General features: G+C 59.3%; 1 protein-coding gene across 2 annotated transcripts; it reads left to right on the top strand.

Moving 5' to 3' along the window:
- The first annotated feature begins 975 nt into the window (after positions 1-975).
- On the top strand, positions 976-22,113 carry IGSF8 (immunoglobulin superfamily member 8). Of its 2 annotated transcripts, none has more exons than XM_037883241.2 (7): positions 976-1,447; positions 10,041-10,415; positions 12,924-13,391; positions 14,058-14,471; positions 14,940-15,344; positions 15,904-16,052; positions 17,633-22,113. In XM_037883241.2, exons 1-6 carry the CDS (start codon positions 1,387-1,389, stop codon positions 16,017-16,019), a joined length of 1,839 nt encoding a protein of 612 aa, XP_037739169.1. In that variant the 5' UTR covers positions 976-1,386; the 3' UTR covers positions 16,020-16,052; positions 17,633-22,113. The 2 variants fall into 2 exon arrangements, with proteins under 2 accessions (XP_037739169.1, XP_037739168.1); XM_037883240.2 differs by having other exon boundaries at positions 977-1,447; positions 17,435-22,113.
- Positions 22,114-22,335: the final 222 nt, after the last annotated feature.

The following is a 22,335-nucleotide window of genomic DNA, read 5'->3' as shown; positions in this document are numbered from 1 at the left end:
AGACCGTTGTATGATAGGAGGGGCAGTAGGGTTAATGTTGTCACCCCTCTGCCAAACAGTAGCAGATTTTGGGGCCTAGCAAGTCAGTTTTCTATTGGAGGAGAAACCTGTGACATGGAGCCCCTGTGTATTCTTAGCACCACTTGTTTATTTACACTATATGCACCAGTCCCAGAACAGTGGCATCCCAGACCACAGGCAGGCAACGCCCCCCTCTCTGACATCTCAGCCCACACAGCCACACCTGGTTCCCAGGGAACAGCTCTGCCTCAAGAACTGACTCTCCTTCAAGATATTCCAGCAGGGAGCAAACTGCTTGCAACAGCTCCCCCAAAAGCAATTGCGTCCCCAAAAAAGTAACAACAAGGCAGCACTTCAGCAAAGATTGACACTGCTCCCTTGAGACCAAACAGACCTTATATGACTGGGTGCAACAGCGCCACCTGGTGACTCCTGCCCTAACAATAATGGTCCTTCACCTTCTCCTGAACTGCTATAGGAAAATCTGATTCCACAGCCAGATGATGAATTAACCCTCCCAACAATCCCAGCTGCCTCCAGTCCTGCAAGGTAGGTCAGGGCCATCTGCATTACACATAGGGGAAACTGAGGCTCACACAGGGTCACACAAGTCAGTGACAGAGCGGGGAACAGAACCCAGGAGTTCTGCTCCACAGGCAGGATTCTGAGCTAATCACTAGGCCCCAGTCCCCTCCCTGAGCAAGGAATAGAACCCAGGAGTCCTGGCTCCCTAGACCTCACTCTCTCTCAGAGTTTAAGGTATCTTATTTCACGAGGGGGGTGGGGAAGTCTCCAGATTTCCTCTCCTCCCAGGGACCCTCCATCCTGCCAAGGGCAGCTCCCCTACACCCTGTTGGGCAGCACTGTGCAAAGGGCCAAGGATTGCTCAGCCAGCACTCAAAGGCAGCCACCTCTGAGGTGGAAGAAGGCAGCTGTTTAGCAGCCGGGCAGTAATGCTCCACAAGGACCCCTTACCACACCCAGCACTGACATGCAGCCGCCTCTGGGGTGGGACACGTACAACAGCTGCACACGGACGCTCAGCGCAACCCCCACCCCTCCCACGGGGAGGCCGCAGCGGAGACGCAGGAAATTGAGGGGGGGCTTTCCGCCCCGACTGTAGCCCTGAGCCCAGGCGCGGGACGTGGCGGCGCGCAGGCTGCGGCGGGGGCCGGGCCGGGGGATCGATCCGGGCTGCCCAGCGGCTGTTCCCAGCTCGGCGAGCCGCGCTGCGCGCCCGCTGCAATCGGGCGGGGCCGGGGGAGGCCGAACGGGACCGAGGCGGCGCAGGGGGCCGCGGGCTGTCTGGCCTCGGGCGGCGCGTCCCCGGCGAAGGCTCCTAGCCCCCGGCCGGTGCTCGCCACCATGGGAGCCATGAGGGAGCCGCTGCGCCGGGGCGTGCTGGGCTCCTTGCTGCTGCTGCTGGGTGAGTCGCCGGGGCGCGGGCTGCTGGGGGCATGGGGCGCGGGGAGCCCGGGTTGCTTGGCATGTGTGGGGTGGGTGTGTGGGGCCTCTGGCATGTGTGCTCCTGGAGATGGAGCAGCCCTGCCCCCTGGGCGGCTGGGGACCGGGGGGCGAAGGGGGGAGGGAGCCCTGCCCCCTTGGCGGCTGGGGGCGCAGTGCGGACGGGGGGGGGGGAGCCCTGCCCCCTTGGCGGCTGGGGGCGCAGTGCGGACGGGGGGGGGGGGAGCCCTGCCCCCTTGGCGGCTGGGGGCGCAGTGCGGACGGGGGGGGGGGGAGCCCTGCCCCCTGGGCGGCTGGGGGCGCAGTGCGGACGGGGGGGGGAGGGAGCCCTGCCCCCTTGGCGGCTGGGGGCGCAGTGCGGACGGGGGGGGGGAGGGAGCCCTGCCCCCTTGGCGGCTGGGGGCGCAGTGCGGACGGGGGGGGGAGGGAGCCCTGCCCCCTTGGCGGCTGGGGGCGCAGTGCGGACGGGGGGGGGAGGGAGCCCTGCCCCCTTGGCGGCTGGGGGCGCAGTGCGGACGGGGGGGGGAGGGAGCCCTGCCCCCTTGGCGGCTGGGGGCGCAGTGCGGACGGGGGGGGGAGGGAGCCCTGCCCCCTTGGCGGCTGGGGGCGCAGTGCGGACGGGGGGGGGGAGGGAGCCCTGCCCCCTTGGCGGCTGGGGGCGCAGTGCGGACGGGGGGGGGAGGGAGCCCTGCCCCCTTGGCGGCTGGGGGCGCAGTGCGGACGGGGGGGGGAGGGCCCTACCTGATCCCTCCTTCTCCAGTCTCCCCACAACCCTTTGCCTTGCATCTGCCTAGAGACTGGCCCACTCCTTCCTCCCACTTATCATCCCCCCCTATGAAATGTGTGTCCATGGCGCTTACCCCTGCAGCTCACACCTCCAGGGCTACCTCTGCCACCCAGAGCCCACCCCAGAGCAGTGGGGCCTGACCCCCATTTACCGCAGCACCTGCCTGTTGGCATGGTCCCAGCCCTCTGAGGGCAGCTGGGTGTGTGTGTGTGGGAGGGGGGTTGTCTTTTCTGTCTCTCTCCATTTATTTAGTCTGATCCTCATTTGTTGTTGTTGCTTCCCTCTGATCCGTTGGGCTTTGATCATTGGCTGGCTCCTGGGTTGGGGGGGGGGGGGGGTATGTCGTCGTTGTGCCACATGCTAAGAACAGGCTCTGGACGCTTCAAATGAGGCCCTGGCAAGATCAGGTCAGGCCCAGGAGGCGACTCCCTCTGTCCTGCCTGGGGCTGGCTGGCCAGACCCCAAGTTGTGAATATAGACGGATCTGGGACTTTGGGAGGGGTGGGGATTGGGGCAGGGCTCAGGAAGAGTCTCTGCCCCCAGGTCTGCACACCCCACGGCTCCCCAGCTGGGACATCGTGGTCCCTGTTCCAGGCCCGAGCGCTTGCTGGTTGCACCGCATGGTCAGAGCTTTGCCCGCCCCCAAAGGAATTTCAGTGGCGAAGCAGCATAAATCTCCCTCAATTCCCCTGCAGAAGGGTGAGTCGCTCTGCGGGCCCTTTTAACAAGCACAGCTAGAAGTCGTGTGCCTGATTTTTCATTAACCTCCTGCCTTGGGGACACTGGGCAGGGAGGGGCTTTAAACCACCTTGGCACTTCTTATATTCCAGGCCCTGGCCTGCCCCTGGTATAAATTAGGACAGCCTTAGGGTTGCTCTAATTCACCCCTTCCTTCCCCCGGGGAGCTGCAAATAACTGCAGGGTGCTCTGGCCACACCACTGATCCACCGCCCAGGCTGCTCCATCCCAGCTCCCAGACCTGTCTCTTCCCTGCAGCACCCACCCTCTGCCCTGGTGACCGGGCAGAGTAATTGAACCTTGTGAGAATCAAGCTCTGGGGACCCTGCTTTCCTCCTGCAACACCCCAAGGAATTAGCCGAGCATGCCAGCGCTGCGTGAGTCATATTCCATTCCAGACTGCTGGAAGATAACGGCCTAGGACTGCTACCGCTGGAGAGATGGGGCTCAGTGACGCTGAGGTTCCCAGTTTTCACCTTGATGACAACAAAGGAGAGGAGTTGTTATGCTCACTCGGCATCATGAAGGAGCCAGCCCCCTGCCCTGCCCCCCGCGCGCTGCATTTCAGCCCCATGCCTTAGAGAGGAAAACAGGCGCTGTGGCTGTGGCATGGGATTGGGACCCAGGGCATCTGGGTTCAAGCCAGTGGCTGCAAATTGAAGCTAGACAAATTGAGGCTGGAAATGAGACATAGATTTTTAACAGTGCCGGTAATTAAGCACTGGAACAATTTACCCCAGGGCTGGGGTGGATTCTCCATCACCGGCAGATTTTAAATCAAGATTTAAATCTGCCTTTCCCTAAACCCTTTGTGCAGGCTGAGCGCTTCAGGGCAGGGACTGTGTCTCTAGCTGTGTCTGTGCGGCACCTGGGGCAATGGGTCCTGATCTCAGCTGGGGCAGGGACTCTATCCGTGCAGCGCCTGGCACAGCGGCGCCCTGATCTCAGCGGAGGAGTCGAGGCACTTCTGTAATATAAACAAACAATAATAATCCCAAGTCTAGGTATATCAAACAGTCCCCATCCCCACCCCACCCCCACCCCCCAAAAAATCCTCACTCAAACTGACTTCTGGTTTTAAACCACAATATATTATTTTGAAAGCCCAGCAGCAGAAAGGCAAATGCACTGCTAAATATTAGATTGGGAGCCTGGCGTTCTCCTTGTGTCTCACAGCCCCCGCCCCCAGTTGACTCAGGCACCCCCAAGTTCAGCTGTCATCCCCCCCCCCGTCTGTTTCACAGCACACCTGGTCAGTTTCATAGTCGGGGGAGGGGAGGAAAGGGGAACCGGGAGCGGAGCCCAGAATTTCCAGAGGAGCTCCCCAAAGAGTGAAACTTTTCAGACCTTCCAGCCTGAGTTTCCAAAAAGGGGGCGGGGGGGAGAATCTGCTCCTGATCTTTTTTTCTGTGCTGAATTTAAACCCTCCCAACCAGGAAATGCTACTTAGAAACCAAAGCCAGGGTGAGTCACTTTCCTCACCACAAAATATTCACTCCCTGGTTCAAAAAAACCTTGAATGTGTCGAACTGCCGCCTTCGAATCTTTTCCGCTGCAGCTCCAGGCTGCTGGACGAGAGGCTGTGCCAGGAAAAAGGGGGCCTTGGAGGTCGGGGCCTTGTGATCCGCTCCAAGTGGGGGGGCTGCGGCTAGGGATGGGCAGAAAGGCAGCTCTAAGGAAGGGCCCCTGATCTGAAGAGCCAGCCCCGTTTGCCTCTAGAGAGGCTTTAAGATCAAGGCACGAGGGGAAGGGTATGAGCCATTAAGCCTCTGGCCCACAAGGGGCAGATGGGGGCGTGGCCAGAGCACAGGTGCCATGGCTATTCCCTGCCCCCCCCAGGGCCCATAGCGGGTGTGGCCAGAGCACACTGTAGCTATTCCCTGCCCCCCAGGGCCCATAGGGAACCCTGGAACATCTCAAAGCACACAGAGGGCCTGGCAGTTAGCACCCAGGCTCAGCAGGGGCTGTTCGTCTCTTTGCCATGGCCCAGGTGGGGGCGGGCAGGTGTGTTTGGCTCTGGATTTTCAGCCTTAGCTCTGGTCTGACTGGGAGTTATCAGGAAGTGGAGGGGTCTAGTAGTTAGAGCCGGGCTAGAGAATCAGGATTCCTGGGGTCTATCCCCATCTCTGCCACTGACTCTGTGTGTGGCCTTGGGCCAGTCACTTTGCCTGCTCTGTGCCTCCGTTTCCCCATTTGTGCTTGGACGATATGGCCGAGGCTGGCATATTGGGAGTGGCGGTGGTGCCTGACTGCTGGGATCGTGGCTGTGCTGCGCGAGAGCTAGGGGCTGGCATGATTGCATTGGCTGGCCAGCTCGCTCCTGGCCCACCTGCGTCTGCCCTGCAGTACCAGCGTCACCATGGGCACCCTACGGGCAGGGACCTGTCGTCTCGGGGATCCCATGGGTGATCCTGTACCTGGATGCCAGTTACAAAGCTAGTGACTCCACTAAGGCTTATTCCCCACTCTGGTGCCAATGGGAGCCTCCGGTCGGGCCCCTTGGCACAGCTGCCGTAAGTGCATCTTCCCCCCAACTCGCTCCCTATATGTGGAAACCTTCCTATTTGCTCAGCCACCACACATGGACCTCTTTCTCCCATGGTGCTCACCTGGCAGCAAACCCCCCACCCCTGCCTCTCTGCCTTCTCTGTCAGCTCTTCGGGGCAGGACCTGGTTTCAATTATTTTGGCTGGTGAGTTTTGGCGGTGCTGGCTCTAAGGCCCCTCGGCGCCCGCTGGCAGTCTGTGTAAACGGGCCTTTGTGCAAACGAGAATCAGGCCCTGCTGCGTGTGGTAAACAAACAGGAGTCGTCTTGTCCCTGATGGTTAATTAGCTCCTCGGTCCAGGAGGCAAAGGCAGAATGAGATCCGGGAGTGGCAGCTGGGCAAATTCAGGCTGGAAATAAGGGGCACATTTTTAAGAGGGAGGGGAATTACCTAGTGGAACGGCTGCCCTAGCGATGTGGGGTGTCTGTCTGTAAGATCCACTCTGGCTCATGCAGTCGTTATGGAGCTGGCTGTGGGCATCTGTTTGATAATCTCTGACTTGGATCGCGATGGTCCCTTGGCATCTGTGATCCAGCCTGAAGTCTTAGGGCCAGGCTTATAAGAGTTCACCCATTCAGGCACCTAGTCCATGCACGGAAACAGCCTCCGTCTAACTAAATCACAGCCAGGAAATGGCTAGATCAGTTTAGCTGGCTCCTGTCAATTTGCCGACACAAGTGAAACTGCGAGAAGCCGGGCTGAAATCAAGGTACGAGCGTCTGTGCCGGAGTGAACGAAATCGGTGCCGAGCACTGGGGGAAATCTGCCCTTTAACGTGCACCAAGAAACGTGACCCATTTGAGACCCAGTCCCTGTTGTGTTTTGTCTCAGCAGCCTGGATCTCAGCTAGCTGCCAGGTGGCATGACCTGGGTGTGCAGCGCATGCGTGTGTCTGGCTAGCTGGCCTTGCACGGTGCAAATGCAAGAGAAGGAGCCTTTTGTGCATCCTGCCTGTTGCAAGCACAGCCGGCGCTGCATCCCCCCTCCTCCCTATTGTCCCCTCGGCATCCCAGAGCTGTCGTGCGCCGAGTCCGATTGTCCCTGTGGAGGATGAGGCAATAGACCCGGGTCTGCGCTGGGACGAAGGCTGGCATGTGAGGCTGGCGCTAGCTGTCCTCGGGCGAGGACGAGCAGGGGTGGAAACGCTCAGGGACGGGAGCAAAGGTCCTTGGGTTGGGCTGCAGAGCGGAGCCAGCAGGGGCTGGTTTGCCTCACTCCCCAGTCTGTTTGATCGGGGAATCTGCTGGGGATTAGGCCCCTTTTCTGGCTTGTGATTTGTTCTGTGCTGAGATGTTTTTTCTTAGCTCTTCCTGAGGAGCTGCTAAATAGCTGAGGTTGTAGCAGTGTGAGCTCGAGGCCGGAGCACTGGATTGGGACTTGGGGTTTGTTCCTGGCTCTGCCACTGGCCTTGGGCACCTCATTTCCCTGCTTGGTGCCTCAGTTTCCCCTCCTATGTCCTGTGAGCTCTTGAGGGCAGGGACAGTCTCTCCCTGTGTGCCTGTGCAGCGCCTGGCACGAGGGGGCCCTCCCTCTGATCTCTAGGCACTACCATAATACCAGTGGGGCTCAGACCCCTGGGTTGGCTCCTGTCTCCCGACCCTGCTTCCCAGCCGTGACCTCTGGGGAGCTGTAGGTGAAGGCGCCTCTCAGGGCAGCTGTCTGTCTGCTGGGAGGGTGAGGGAAGCTCTCGCCCTGAACTGCCCCAGGAATCGCAGCGGCTCCCCCATCCGCCCTGGAAGTCAGTTGATGCCTGTGTGGTTCTCCTGGCTGCTGGCCAAAGGAGTGTTGGCGTCTCTCCTCCAGCGCGAGGGGTTTAGCCCTTGGGGGCTGGTGCACCAGCGAGGCAGGTGGCTCCAGCACAAGGCAGGAAGCAAATATGTAGCCAGTCACTGTTCTGGCTTCTGGAAGCAAATTTACTGCTCACGAGGAAACGGCTGAGCTGGGCAAAGTCTCCCACCCACCCAGCTCCTCCAGTGCCTGTCAGTCCCTACTCATAGCCCCCCCTGCTGTCCCCGCACTGGGCACCCCCCCCGCCCCGATCCATGGCTCTGCCAATGCCCCTCAATTCCAGCCCATGCCCCCCCTGTCCCACCAGGGCTCCCCATGCCCCTCAATTCCAAACCCCACTCCCCCCTGCCATCCCAACCCAGGGTTCCCCTCAGTTCTGACCCACAGCCCCCCCTTCCCTACCCAGGGCTCCCCCAGCCCCTCAATTCCAACCCACAACCCCCCCACTATTCCAGCCCAGGGCTCTCCCACTCCTCAATTCCAACCCACAGCCCCCCCCCCCCCCCCGCTATCCCAGCACAAGGCTCCCATCTCATCCCTCAATTCTGACCCACAGCCCCCCCTCCCCCCCACTACCTCAGCCCAGGGCTCCCCCTTTCCCTGCCCCTCAGTTCCAGCCTACAGGTCCCCCCACCCCCAGCTGTCCCAGCCCAGGGCAGATGCTGCCCAATCCTGTGGCTTTGTGATGGAGACAAACAAAACAAATTCGTTCACCAGGAATTGGTCTGAGATTCCTACACTCATGCCACCTGTGACTGAAAGCAAGGACTGGATCCAGGGCTGATGGGGCTCCTTGCTTGCCCTTTGGGACCCTTGTGCCTTGACCCAGTTCCCAGCAGGAAGGGGTCGGGCCCAGTGTCTGGAATCCCGGGCAGCATCATGGTTTGTGCTCCCGGCAGCTGCAGACTGGGAGTGGCCATGGGGCAGAGGGCCGGGCGGGGGAGAAAAGGGCTGGTGAGCTGAGTCTGACCCCAATGCCAGACTCCAAACCAACCCCCCCGCCATCTCTGTGGAGCTCCAGTGGCTGTGAGACCCCCGGGGGAGAACTCCCTGGGTTCAGGAGCACCTATGTGGCCCCCTCGCAGGCCCGGGGAGTCAGCTGAGCTATGTAGCCCTACGGACTTTCTGGGGAAGCTGCCATAAGTTAGAGCTGCCTTGGGGCTGTTCTGGCTTATGCTGGGGCTGCTTTGGCTCCTGCAGTAGCAGTGCAACCTGCTCCCCCCACCCAGTGTGGGATCACGTTGGGGATGCAGCCTGGAATCTGGCCCCATCTGAAACCACTTCGCAGACAAAAGCAACACAGCAAAAGTGACACTTCTGCGATGGCCGATGGAGAGGGTGCTCGGTAGCCTGAAGCGGCGGGGCTGACTAGAGAAGTTGTGGGGGCAGAGAGGCAGGCTGTGCTGAGATGGCTGCAGAACAGGAGGGTGGCTGATGCTGGGGGAGCAGAGGGGGAAGTTGTGCAGCTGGCTCTGGGAAGGTGTTGGGTCCTGAGATGTGCTTGGGAGCTGTACAGGTGAGAGAGGATGTGGGGGATGCGGTTGTGCTGGAAGCAGGTGGTGGAGTCCAGTGGGTGCAGGGGGGCTGGGACAGGGGGAGTGCGAAGGATTTCCCTGCTATGGGGCTGAATGACAGGGGAGAGGGGTAAATCATCACTTGCCCCTCGGTTTCTGTAAACCAAACCTGAGGCAGCCTTCTCTAGTGGTTAGAGCACAGATCCGGAAGCTGGACTCCTGGGTTCCTTTCCTAGCCACTCGATGTGTGACCTGGGGCAGCCCCTTCCCCGTCCCTGTGCAGCGGCAGCAGGGGCTGGGAGGTTTAGCTCCTCGGGGTCGGGGCTGTGAAGAGGTCTGGGATCCAGGGCTGGAAAGACCAAGGGATTCAATGGATGCTGTCTGTCCACAAGTCCCATCTGCTCCCACCTGTGATCCATGTCCCGGGGCCTCCTCCCCTTAAGCCACTCCAGTTCCCTTCCCTCCGCCGCCAGCTGGCCTGGTCTCTGCACCAGGAGCCAAGGCACCTAGGGCCAGGCTGGAGGAAGCCACTTTCCAGTGGGAGTTCATATACCCCCCCCATTGCCAGGACTTGAACCCTGGGCCTCCTGCACCATGGCCCTGGCCTCCGCTGCTGGAGCTGAAGGAGTGATGCTGCTGGCAGAAGTAGGCTGTTGTCCTGTTGTGGAGCAGCCACTAGAGGGAGACAAGCAGCATGTTGCTAGTTGGGGGCTGAGAACAACTGACTGTTGGGGAGAGGGGTGCTCTGGACTTGCTTGAGTGGAGGATGGGACTAAGGGATGTTCCTGGGGGATGGGGTCTTGGGGGCATGGGGGATGGAGCCCATTGGTTGGGGGCTGTTCAGTCTAGAGGAAGTACACGGCTAGTTGTGACATGGGACCCCCCAGGGGATGCATAGGGGGCCTGAGAAGGAGAGCGTGCAAGGATGATGGAGTGATAGGGGGCACGATGAGGGGGGTGGGGCTCTGGGGATGTGCTTGGCAGGGGTTGGGGCCCCTAGAGGCAGCCCCAGGAGAAGTACTGGGGGGTTCCTGGGAAGAGGAGTGTACTGTGGGGACACAGACCCCAGGGGGGCACAGAGGTGGGGGATGGGAGCCCCTCGGCCCCTATGTGCTGAGGGATGAGACGGGCTGTGCTCTGTAATTCCCCCGATCGCTAACGCCTCCCCCTCCTTCTCTGCAGGGCTGTGTGGGGCGCGGGAGGTGCACCTGCCCCCAGGGCCCCTGTTCCGCGTGGAGGGCACGGCCATCTCCATCCCCTGCAGCGTCTCGGAGTATGAGGGCCCCACGCTGCAGCACTTCGAGTGGTTCCTGTACCGCCCGACGGCCCCCGAGATCTCCATCGGCATAGTCAGCACCAGGGACCCCGCCTTCCCCTACGCCGTCTTCAGCCCCCGCGTGCAGAGCGGCGAGGTCTCGGTGCAGCGGCTGCGTGGCGACGCTGTCGAGCTGCGCGTGGCCCGGCTGCGGGCCGAGGACGCCGGCGTCTACGAGTGCTACACGCCCACCACCGACTCCATGTACCATGGCAACTACAGCAGCAAGGTGGTGCTGAAAGGTACCTGGGTGCTGTGCAGCTCGGGGGACTCCAGGGCTGGGGGCTGCCCCATGCACACTGCCTGGCTCCCAGTTACCCCATTTCAGCGCTGGGGACAAGACAGGGAGGGTGGCTGTAAACCCCCCTTATCGCCCACCCCCCCAGTGCCAAGATGAATCCCTGAAATAAAGATCCCAATTCTCCGCTGCCACCCAGACCCTTGTGTGTGTCACTTGCATCAGTGACGAGGGCCAGTGACGAGGGCTGAGATCATATCGCCCCTCTGGAGCTTGTTCTTCAGAAAGGGGAACAGGGACAGAGCGTGGGGAACCCTGCAGTTCCTCATACCCTGCAGCCTGGTGCAAATGAGCACGAGGAGGTGGGTGGCTGCGGTGCATCAGGCCGCTATAGTGACTGACCGTGTACTTGTTCTCCGTACCGTGGTAATGCCCAAGCGCCAAGCCTAGGTCAGAGCCTCGTTGCGCTAGGCGCTGTACAAATGCTCTCTGCCCTCAGTCTGTTGCTTCAGGGAGGATTCTGTTTTATGCACTCCCTATAGTCTGGATCATACGAAGTCCTGCCCACAGTGTAAATTACAGCAGCCTTGAGGTTGCTCTAACTTATTCTGCCCCCCCAGGGTCCCAAGTTAGAGCAACCTCCAGGCTGCCGTAATTTATACCGTGCGCAGAGCTTGGTATGATCTAGAATATGGAGTACAAGGCATCCCAAAGCCTGACCCACCGCCCCCCTCAGTTGTCTCAGCCACTCTCCCCAACAGCTCTGCTGATGCCCCTCAGTCCTGACCCCCAGCCCCCTGCTGTCCCAATCCTAGGGCACCTGCTGAGTCGAGAGTCTCCCATATACACAAAAAGGGCCCAGTGACGGGCATGCGCTTGACCCTCCCGGCACCAGCTGTGGAGCCAGAGGAGTGTTGTGCTGCAGGTACCTGTCTGTGCTAGGGCCCTTCGCGGGGCCTGGGCCCGGCTCTGAGGAGGCGAAAAGTGACTGCACCCAGGTGTGGAGTCACCCTCACGCACTCTGTCCCCCTGCCGCCCTGAGGGGAATCTCGGGGCTTTTTCCTTTCCTGTAAGGGAGTGACTTGTGGGAATCCCCGGTGCCTGCATGCCAGGCAACGCAGCATGGATGGCTGAGATCATATCGCACCTCTGGAGCTTGTTCTTCAGAAAGGGGACCAGGGACAGAGCGTGGGGAACCCCGCAGTTCCTCATACCCTGCAGCCTGGCCAGGAGCCAGCTGCGCCTTGGGATGTTCCCACTTGATTGGGCTCTTTGGATTTGCTCATTGGGGTCTTCCCAGGGGACCAGCGAGCTCCTGAGCGGGACGGGCTGGGAGACCTGCTGCAGCCTTCGCAGAGCGGACCCCAGCAGGGGGATTCGTTTTGTGGGGCGAGAGGGGTGTGGGTTGGGATGTCTCTGGGGCATGGCAGATGCACAGGAGATCCAGGCATCTCCCCCACCTATACCTCACGCTCTCCCTGCCTGGCATGGGTGGGGTGCGCAATAGGGTCTTTCACCTCAGAGAGGCCCAGGGCTCTGGCTCTTATCTGCAAACCTGGAGCAGCTCCCATCCGCCACGGGCATCAGCCCTGTCCTGGAGGGGGCCCCCTTGGGCAGGAGGCAGCCGTGCGCTTGCCCCAGAGCCGGGCAGCCTGAGCCCCAGTGCTGGGTAGGGGAGTTGGGTTAGCAGAGGCTGTGTTCTGCCATGCAGAGGCTCTGGAAAGGGGCTCCAAAGCTACAGGGGGTCAGCTGGGTTTAGGGGCCCAATCCTGCCAGGCGTCGTCAACTTCCACAAAGGCTGCTGGGCCAGAGAGAGCAGCTTGCAAACCTGCGCCCTGGCTCAGTGGCTGCCCTGGGGAGCTGAGTGCTCAGGCCCTAACAGGATCAGGCCCCTTGTGGCTACAACCCAAGGGTTTGGCCAGTGTCGCCTCCTGGGGCTGAGAGTGGAGTTTGGGCTCCATGGCCCATTGGGACCTCAGTGTCCTGCAGGGGCTAGTGACTGAGCCGCTCTGGGACTCTCTGCCTGGTGTTGGGGTAGCTCCACCCCCCCGTTTCAGCCAGCAGGGGGTGCTGAGGAACCAAAGGGCGAGCTGTGGCTTTGGGGTGTCCTTAGGGCTGCGGGGTTTTCTCTCCCATCAGCCTGTGGCCTACAGGCATTTATGGCCATGGGGCAGCGTCCAAGGGGATTAAAGCTATGGGGGGTCGGGAGGGGGGGGGGAAGATATCGGACATCAAAGGGAAAGAGCCGTTAGGGCGGGAGAGGGTTGATGGGAGCCTGACTCCTGGGTCCTATTCCTGGTTCTGCCCCAAACTCATTCTGGAACCATGGACCAATCTGGCTCTGACTCGGCACCCCCCAGCTCTCTCTTCCCCCCCACGCTTTCCCCGAGTGGTGGAGCTGAGGGGTCATCCCTGGGCATTTTGATTCCCTAACTCCAGTGACCAGCAAGACAAAGCCAGGCCTGACCGTGCTCACATCTATGTCTCTCTCTCTCTCTCCGCACCCCTGCAGTGATCCCTGACATGCTCTGGGTCTCGGCCCCCACACCCAGGCCCCATCTCCGAGGCCGCATGGCTGGCACCTCCCCGCTGCAGCTCAGCTTGTCGGAGGGCCAGGAGCTGCAGCTGAGCTGCACGGCCCAGAGCCAGACGCAGCAGCACACCCATCTCTCCGTCTCCTTCGGGGTGTCGGCCCCAGATGCCCCCGTGGGGCGCCAGACGCTGCAGGAGGTGGTCGGGGTGCGCCACGACTTCGCCGTGGAAGCTGGCGGGAGCTTTGCTGAGCGGTACCGGGCTGGGAAGCTCTCCGTGGTCAAGGCAGGCAGTGAGCAGTACAAGCTGGCGATCGGGCAGGTGCGCCCGGGGGACGCGGGCACCTACCACTGCACAGTAGGTGAATGGATCCAGGACCCCGACGGCAGCTGGCAGCTGATTGCCGAGAAGCGGGCAGCGCTGGCCCAGGTGACTGTCCAGTCCATCGGTGAGTCCTGGCTGGCTCCGCCCCCAAGACACGTCCTGTGTCGGTGCTTGCTGGGCTGGGCTGGGCTGGGCTCCCATGAGGAGGGCAGTATGGGGTAGCAGGGCATTTGCTGATGCTGCCTGTCAGGCAGGGGGGGATCGGGCACCGGCCCTGTGTGAGCTGCTAGCCCTGTGCCTGTCGGGATCCTGCCTCTTGGTCTGTCCCCACCAGCGGGGACTGCATGGCCTGTTGTCCCCCGAGATGGTGCAAAGTGGGCGCAAATCAGAGCACTCGTGTTTGCACGATCGCCGTGCAAGTGACCAAGTGGGGCAAGGTGGCAGGGAATCAGACCCTTGGGCCTCGGGGGAGCTGGATTCTGTGGTTCCCCTGGCTGGCTTCACAGGCTGAGGTTTGTGTGAAGGGCTCAGCAGCTTGGCAGGGAAATATTCGCGCCCCCCCTCCCCCAGGCAGCTCCAAAGTGAATGCAGAATTCTCCTTCACCCCCTGCCCTCAACTGCTGTGCAGCACTGCTGTGTGGCTGTTAAACAGCAGCCATGCTCCACCCCAGAGGTGGCTACATGTCAGTGCTGGGTGGAATGATCTCTGAGCATGGGGTCCTTTGGGCGGGGCCGATGGGGCTGTGTGGATGCTCTCACTCCCCCGGCTCTCTCTTTGGTTCCTTTTCAGCGAGCCAGCTGGCGGTGTCGGCCAGCCCGCCCGGGGTCCGGCTCAGCGCTGGAGACGCCCTGGAGCTTCTTTGCAACCTATCAGGCCCCGTGCCGCCTGCGCCCCACCTGGCATACGCCGTGAGCTGGGAGGTGGGCGAGGGGGACAGGCTGCTGGTGGCGCAGCTGGACACGGACGGGGTGGCCGTCGCTGGGGAGAGCTATGCCAACAGCCAAGTGGGCCGGCGCCAAGTCTCGCTGCAGAAGCTGACACCTGACCCCGGCTCCTACCGGCTGCGGATCGAGTCAGCCCAGCCAGGGGACGCGGGCACCTACCGCTGCGTGGCCCGGGCCTACATTCGCTCCCCTGATGCCCAGCTGCGGGAGGTGGCCAGCAGCCGCTCGCAGGGGTTGAAGGTGCACATGAAATCAGAAGGTACAAAGCTTGGACTGGGTGGGGGGCTGGCGTGCATTTGGGGGGGCCCCCTTTGCACCCCTACTCCTGCTGTCTGCCCTGTGCCCCTGGCCATGCTGATTCCTATTGCTCCGACAGGGTGCGATTGGCCTGGGTGTGAGCACCCCACAGCCAGCGCTCCTGCCCCGCTCCCTGCTGGGGGAGGCCGGGGCTGGAGTATTTAGAAGCTCCCCCCACAGCTAGTTCTCCTGCCCTGTTCCCTACAGCGCCCCCTGCTGGGGGATGCCTTAAGGACAACTTTGTGATGTTTTTAATTGTTTCCTCCTCTCTGCATTTCCATGTGTGGCCCCAGCCCCTCTGCCTCTGCCGGCATCAGGCTTCAGCTGGTGGGGGATGTTCAGACCCTGCTGGGCCTGGGGGCTCAGCATCTGGGCCCCGGGCCATAGCTCCGGTGCACTAACTCCTGCTGCCCTTGTCTCTCCCCTGCAGCTGTGGTGCTGGAGGTCTACGCGTGGCTGCCCGTCCCCGCCACCTACCGCGGGGACACGGCCGAGCTGCTGTGCAACATCTCAGTGGAGTCGACCCAGGCCGTCCACGTGGCCGTCAGCTGGTGGGTGGAGGTGACGGTGGGGGAGGAGGAGCCCCAGGGCCGGATGGTGGCGTCTGTGAGCCGCGAGGGCGTGGCCGAGCTGGGCAGGCGGGCGTCAGGCGGGGACATGAGTCTGGACAAGGTGGGGCCGCAGTGCCACCGGCTGCGGCTCCACGGGGTGCAGCCGTCCGACGAGGGGAGGTACCACTGCGCCGTCACCTCCTGGGTGCGCTACCCTGACCGCAGCTGGTACAACGCCGGGGCTGTGAAGTCCAACTCCGTCGCCGTGTATCCCTACGCCCGGGGTGAGTTCTGCGTGCACCCCCTTACATTTATCCCTATGCCATGGACAAGTGCCGCTTGGCGCTGCCCATTCCCCGTGTATCCCTACGCCCTGGGAGAGTGCTGTGTGCACCGCATCTCCCCCACCCCCCGGTTTATCCCTCCGCCATGGGTGAGTGCCACTCGATGCTGCCCATTCTCCATGTATCCCTACACCCTGGGTGAGTGCCGGTGTGACGCCACCCCCCATAGTCCTGAGTGAGTGTTGGTGCATTCCCCTCCCGCCCTCCTCCCCCCCACCGTGTATCCTTGCTGAGTGCTGCCCCCCAATGCGCCATGGGTCTGTCCAGCCTGACAGCAGAAGCTGCTGTGGGGCTGGGAGGTGGCTCTGGGCAAGATGGGGCTGGCTCTGTGCCCTCTACCAGAGGATAGCCTAGCTAATCCCCCTCCCGTCCAAGCCCTCTCCACCTCCTGCCACCCGGCTTCTCTGCCAGCTCTTCGGCTGATGGCCCCCGGGCCTGGCTGCTCAAAGCCCCCTCCCGCACGAGGTCTGACGGGCCTCTCTGCTCTTCCCCCCCCCAGTCATGGACACCCTGTTCATCCCCCTCATCGTGGGCATCGCCAGTGCCCTCTTCACGGGCATCACCATCCTCGCCACCATCACCTGCTGCTTTATGAGGCGGCTCCGCAAGAGGTGAAGCACGCGAGAGACCGGCCCCAGGGCACTGCAGGTGAGTCGGCCTCTGAGCAAGGGGCGTGGGTGGGGGAGGGAACTGCATTATGCCCCTTCACCTGCCCTCTCCTGCTGGGGGGTTGCCATAGAGCAAGGCCGGGCTCCTCGCTCCCAGGGGCTTTGCTGTGTGCCCAGGTTGTTCTTGGGCAGCAGATTTACTTCCCCCGGAGGCTGGGAGAACTGGCACTGCCAATATGGATCAGACTCTGTGCGCCCTCTGAAGGGATGGGGGTAGAGGGGATCCGATGGGAAATGCTGCATCCATGATCCTTCTTGGGGCAGCTCTGCTCCATATTGGTGGGTGTTCTTTGATCCCCGACACACAGCTAGATCTGCTGCTCCCCACCTCCCCCAACTTGTGCCCAGCCTTGCCAAACACAGTGTGAAGTCCCAGGGGAGCACCACTCCAGGCCCCCTTGAGCCAGGCTTTCAGGGGGTGTGAATCAAAAGCATATGAATGATTTGCATCAAGTGCTGCACCTGGGGCCGGTCTTCGGTCTGTTGTGTTATAGTTTTGGATCACACGACAGGCCACGTAGGAGAAATCGGAGACTAAAGAGATTTAGTCTGCGTGTGGCATGGGAAGGTGGGTCTGAGTGTCAAAAGCTGGCCCTTAAATTTGTGCATGTCTTCTGCCCTCTACTGGATGGATTCAGATCTACTCCACTATTTGTCATAACCCCTGTACTGCAAACAGTTAATGGAGATTCTCCTTTAGTTCCAGTGGCAGGGTCCTGGATTCGAACTAGACCTGGGTTAGAAATTTTCTATCAGAATGTTTTTTCTGATGGAAAATGTAGTTGCCACAAAACCAAATGTTTCTAAACTTTGGAAAAACTTTGATTTTGCTGAAACTTTTGGGGTTTTTTTTTCCCGTCACATAAATCTCAGCAAAATCCTTTGTTTGGGGTCCAGTTCCACCTCAATGGAAACATCTTGGTTTGTTGAACAGAACCAGAATGTTTTGTTCTTTCTTCCAAATCAGCTCAACATTAAAGCGCATCTTCCTGTGTAGCCGCGGTGCATCATGGGAGTTGTAGTTCAGCCTCCGAGCCCACCCAGAGGGAAGAATGGGGGTGTGAGGCACCGGAACTACAACTCCCATGAGGCACCGCGGCAGCACAGGAAGATGGTTTGTTTCAGATCAGTTCAATACTCAACAGCGTTTTGCCATTTCTTTGAACTTCTGTGAGAAACTTGTGACGTTTTGACCTCCTCCTCCTGATTCAGCACCAAAAACAGGTGAAATATTTCCAGGGGACGGAAGCTTTTTTCTGTGCCCAGGTCTCGTTCTAAGCCAACTGGCCGTGGTTCTTTGGGGTTTCCTGGTCTGGCTGCCCCCGATCCTACCCTCTCTCTCTTTCTCTCTCTCTCTTGCAGGTGCCTGCTCCATCTCGCTCTCCTGTCAGCCTTCACTCAGGCCACTGGGCTCCCTTCTTTTCCCCCCACTTGTGACTTCTGACTTCTTACCTCCATGGACCGGCTTGGGCAGCTTCTCAGCTCCTCGGACTGCATGCTGGCTTCCTCCTTCATTTGAGTCATTCCATTTTTTTTTTTTTTTTTCTAAACTCAACCCAGATCCAGGCAAGCCCCTGGCAAGAGATGGGAGAGACCCTGGGTCCTGCATCGGGGCCAAACTTTGCCCTCCCAAGAAGCTGATGCATCCATCTGAGACATCCAGACTGGAGACGTCCCTACCCGGAGGACATGAGGGGCAGCGGCACTGCCTCATCTGCTCCTGGACTCGCTGCTTCCCTGATCCTTCCCTACCCGGCCTCTGTGACCTTTGGTGGGAGTGTGGGGGCTGCTTTTCCCTCTGCTGCTGGTGCTACTGGAGACTCTATATCCTCCACCCCCTCTGTCCGTAACTCTTGTCTCCCCTCCCCTCCCCTCTCATGTGTTGGGCTGTCCTGTGGATCTAGACATGTGTGGACTCTGCCCCTGCCATGTGCGCAGGGAAAGGGTGTATCATTCCCTAGGGGAGGGGGCCAGTGGCTCTGTGCTCTGGGGAACCTGAGACTTGATCTACTGGAGACCTCAGAGTCAGTAATGTGCTTGTAGCCTACAACGTGGACAACAGTCTACTACTGTTGCCAGCTGAGGGAACTCCTCTAGTCGGAGCAGTAGAGCCTTGTGCTTTAGAGCTGAAGGTCCTGGGTGCAAACCAAGCTGATGACCTATGCTCGGGTCATGGTTATGTGACCTCAGGTGACCTGAGAGGGGAGAGGCGTCTGCCTTCGTGTAAGAGAAGAGAGGGACTCTAATGCCAAAGGACTGAGGGCTCCAGCCTTCCTTGGTCCCCCCCTCCCCCCCACTTTGAGGTTTTAATTGCACCCCAGCTCTGCCTTCAGGAATAGCCGAGCGGCCTCTCCCTGCCACTCCGTGGCTGGAAACACTCAGTACCAGTGGTTGGGCCTGCCCCCAGAGCAGTCCCTTTGCAGCCAACAGGTCTGATCCTGGTATATCCCTCATGCTCACTGCACCTGTGCTCTCAGGCTGATCTGATAGCATTTTACACTGACTGTGAGAAATCCTGGCCCCACTGAAGTCAATGGAAAACCCCCCATGATCTGCAGTGGAGCCAGGATTCCAGCTGTGGTGTAAACGGCAGAATCCAGCTCATGTATTTCTCTTAAAGGGACACATGCATCAGTGGCCATGGAGTTTGCGTTTGTTAAATAGATCCTAAAATCTGATATCTGTGGAGAGGGGCTAAAACAATTGGTGGCAGGTTTTTAATGAAACCTTCCCCCAGGTCCCTGCAAGAGTGAAAGTGCCCAGGCTGGCAAGAGACATGCCAAACGAAGGCATTGGGCAGAGGGTGAGAACCGCTGCTGGCGTTGCTTGCCCTTTATTCTTCTGGGTGCTGGGGAGTCGCCTAGAATGCCAGGCTTTAGAAAAGAACGGTTGGTTTTGATGTTGTGATTTTAATGTAACAGGCATACGACAGCCAGGATTTTCCAAAGCTGCCTGGAATGTCGCTGTTAAAACCAGGGCAATCGGCCGTACACATTGCTGACACGGTTAAGAAAAACCTCTACCCACGTAACAGTCGTTCTGTGACTGGTCTTGGCACAATGGGGTGTTCCCCAAAATTACCCTATCAGACGAGCACAGTATAGCATGTGTTGGAAAATAACACGTTTATACAGATAAGCACTAAATAGAGACAACCACTGTACATAGATGTATAAATTATTAGTCTCTTTTTAGAGATATAGGATCAGATCCTTATCTGGTGTAAATCAACATAGCTCCTTCAACAGGACGCCACTCAGCAGGATCAAATCCTTGCTGTAAGGGCCCGAGCCATCTGGCCCTGATGCAGCAAAGCCCTCGAAATCAGCCACTTGTTCCATTGAAGTAACTGGGAGTGCTCCCGTGTTTACAGGTAAACACACGCTTTGCTGAATGAGGGTGTCTAACCCCAGCAGAGGATCTGATCCTGTCTATCCACAGCGCTATACAGAGATCTAGATAGATTTAGTAATGACGGTGTGGTGTAAAATCACTAGAGATCATCCCAAACCTTTGTAAGCATTTTATGTTGCATATTAGAGAGGGAAGCCGTTTTCCGGAACTCAGGGTCGATGTGGAATGTTTCTAGAAAGTCCATTTTATAAACATTTCCATTTTGGCTCACTTGCTAAATTGGGTAGTAACTGTGGTGTTGCTGGGGGGCATGGGAGGGGTTAATGCCTGGTTGTTGGGTTGTTTTTTTTTCTCACTCTGGAGAGCACAGCTCAGATTTGGTTTAAGTCACAAAGCCGCACGCAATTCAGCTTGACTGACTGTTCAAGGGAGCCTAGGGAGGGGTTAACGGGTCGGGATTCACCTGTGTGAACCCCAGAGTCTTGCCAGGCCTCTTGCCTTCAGGTTTAGTGACTGATGATTCCTGCAGACCCCAAGTCTCTCCTGTGGATCTAATCCGTTGCCATGGAAATCCTGGCCCATGTTGGGAGCAGGGGTGGGGGAGTTGGACTCATTTTTCATTAACGTGATGTGGTGTCACAAGGAGGTTCCCGTCCTAGCAAAGAGCATTTCCTTGTATTGTTCCCCAGGGCCTGTCTATAACTCCACAGCGCTGCACAATGGCCTTTTACAGTCACTGCCTGGGCTTCTGGGCACAGGGCTGGAATAGATGGGGCAGTGGAGGGAAACCCCGTGTGGGGAAGCTAGGGCCCCCATGATAGGGTTGCCTAAACATACAAACCCAAACACCCTTGCCCCACCTCTTCTCCGAGGCCCCACCCTGCTCACTCCATCCCCCCTCCCTCTGTCACTTGCTCACTCCCTTTCACCGGGCTGGGGCACGGGGTTGGGGTGCAGGCTCTGGACTGGGGCCAAGCGATTTAGAGTGTGAGAGGGGGCTCCAAATTGAGCCTGGGGCAGGGGGTTGGGGTGCAAGCTCTGGGAGGGAGTTTGGGTGTTGGGGCGGCTCCGGGCTAGGGCACGGTGTTGGGGTGCAGGAGGGGGCTCCAGGCTGGGGGAGAGGGTTGGGGTGCACGAGGGGGTGAGGGGTGTGGGCTCCAGACAGCTGGCGCTTACCCTGGGTGGCATCACAGCGGGGCTAAGGCAGGCTCCCTGCCTGCCCTGGCCCTGCACCACTCCCAGAAGCAGCCAGCCTAGCCTGGTGAAATGGATCTGAACCCAGAGGTTTCACTCGCTGCCCAAAGTCACTTGCAATTTCCTGGTTTAATGAGGCTTCCTGTAAACTCCCGGGGATGGAGAATCTGAAGGAGGGCACTTTTTTGAGTGGTTAAAGCCGGAGATTCCTGGGTTTTATTTCAGTCACCACCACTGCCTCACGGAGTGGCCTGGGGCGAGTGTCAGAAAAGCCCCGTGTCTGTGTTTTCCCCCATGGTCATTGTACGATGGGCTGATCAGAACCTGGGAGGGGGATTGTGGGAGCTATCAGCATCTGTGCTCTGGGCTGCATCAGCGTAAGGCATCGCAGCAATTTGAGCCCCTCTGCCTGGCTGCACTGGGGCAGTTTTCAGGTGCTGTAGAAAGCCCATCTTGGTGAAGTTCCCTAGCCCGTCTCCCCTGCCCCACCCTCCTCAGGACCCTGGCGGGGCTCATCCTAGTTGTTGCCCTTGGAAAGGACCACGGTACCCCTCTGTTTGCTCCCAACCACAGGCAGAAAGGTGTCTCAGGACAGACCTTTAAACCCCCCCCCCCCCCCCCCACACACACACACATCCCCCCACCCCCATGGGCCTGAGGATTTTGTCTCCCTCTGTAGATTGGATACCTGACCTGGCATGGTAGCACAATCAGGCCCATCTGGGCTGTGATCCATGTGCCTGTGTGGAGTCCCATAGTGGCAGTTTGCCCATGTGGCTCTGATGGCAGGATCAGGGCCATGGTATGGAGGGTTTTGAATCCCCCACCCCCACGCCGTTTGCTGGGGAGGCAGGTTCAGCTTCAAGCCTGATCATGCAGCAGTTGGTAACGTGATGTGGTGTCACAAGGAGGCTCCCGTCCTAGCAAAGAGCATTTCCTTGTATTGTTCCCCAGGGCCTGCCTCTGACTCCACAGCGCTGCACAATGGCCTTTTATAGTCGCTGCCTGGGCTTCTGGGCGCAGGGCTGGAATAGATGGGGCAGGTAAACAGTGAAACTGTCTTCGGGGAGCAGCCCAGGGTCCAGCCAAAATCTGCCAGCAGAGCTTCAGAGTGGGAAAACTTGAGAGGGAAATCCTATATCGCAAACGGCTGGCTTTGCCAGGGCTGTGGGCGAAGCCTCACCTGTTGGAAATGGCAAGACTTTAACCATCCAAACAGCAATGTCACCGCGCAGGCAGGTTGCGTCCTGCTTGATACTCCCCTTTCCCTCCCAGCTGTGAAACAGGCAGGCCAATTTCATCTGGGGTGCTAATCCCTTTCCCTTTCCGGTTGTCCCTGGTGCAGCTTTGGGTTGCCAGGGCACTCGGTGTGGGGGGAGCAGAACTGCTAATCAGTCAGAGGTGAATTGCATTCCATTCCCCACAAATCAGAAGATTGGCTTAAAAATCATGACATTTTAAAAATAACAAAACAATACATTTCGGTTCTTTCTGTTTGCATCCTGGTTTGAGCCTTTCAGAGTCACGTTTTCCAGTTTGTCTCCCCACTGACGAGGACTGGAAACTTCCTTATTTTCAAAACGAGTCTCAGGTAGGATGGTATCTGCCTCAGGCAAGCTGGGGCTTTAAGCACCAGCTATTGCAAGTGTTTGCAGTGGGGGAGGAGGGGAGGGGATGTTGATTTGTTTTAAAGACATCTAGGCTTTATTCATAGT

This window comes from Chelonia mydas, chromosome 24 (assembly GCF_015237465.2).
Source record: "Chelonia mydas isolate rCheMyd1 chromosome 24, rCheMyd1.pri.v2, whole genome shotgun sequence".
Taxonomy (NCBI): Eukaryota; Metazoa; Chordata; order Testudines; family Cheloniidae; genus Chelonia; species Chelonia mydas.
The sequence above is the reverse complement of the archived record's forward strand: the minus strand, read 5'-3'. Positions and strand labels throughout refer to the sequence as shown.

Coding starts and splice junctions, on each gene's coding strand:
- IGSF8 (XM_037883241.2), top strand. CDS start 1,387: ATGGGAGCCATGAGGGAGCCGCTGCGCCGGGGCGTGCTGGGCTCCTTG. Junction 10,416..12,923: donor CAGCAAGGTGGTGCTGAAAG/GTACCTGGGTGC, acceptor GCACCCCTGCAG/TGATCCCTGACATGCTCTGG. Junction 15,345..15,903: donor CGTGTATCCCTACGCCCGGG/GTGAGTTCTGCG, acceptor TCCCCCCCCCAG/TCATGGACACCCTGTTCATC.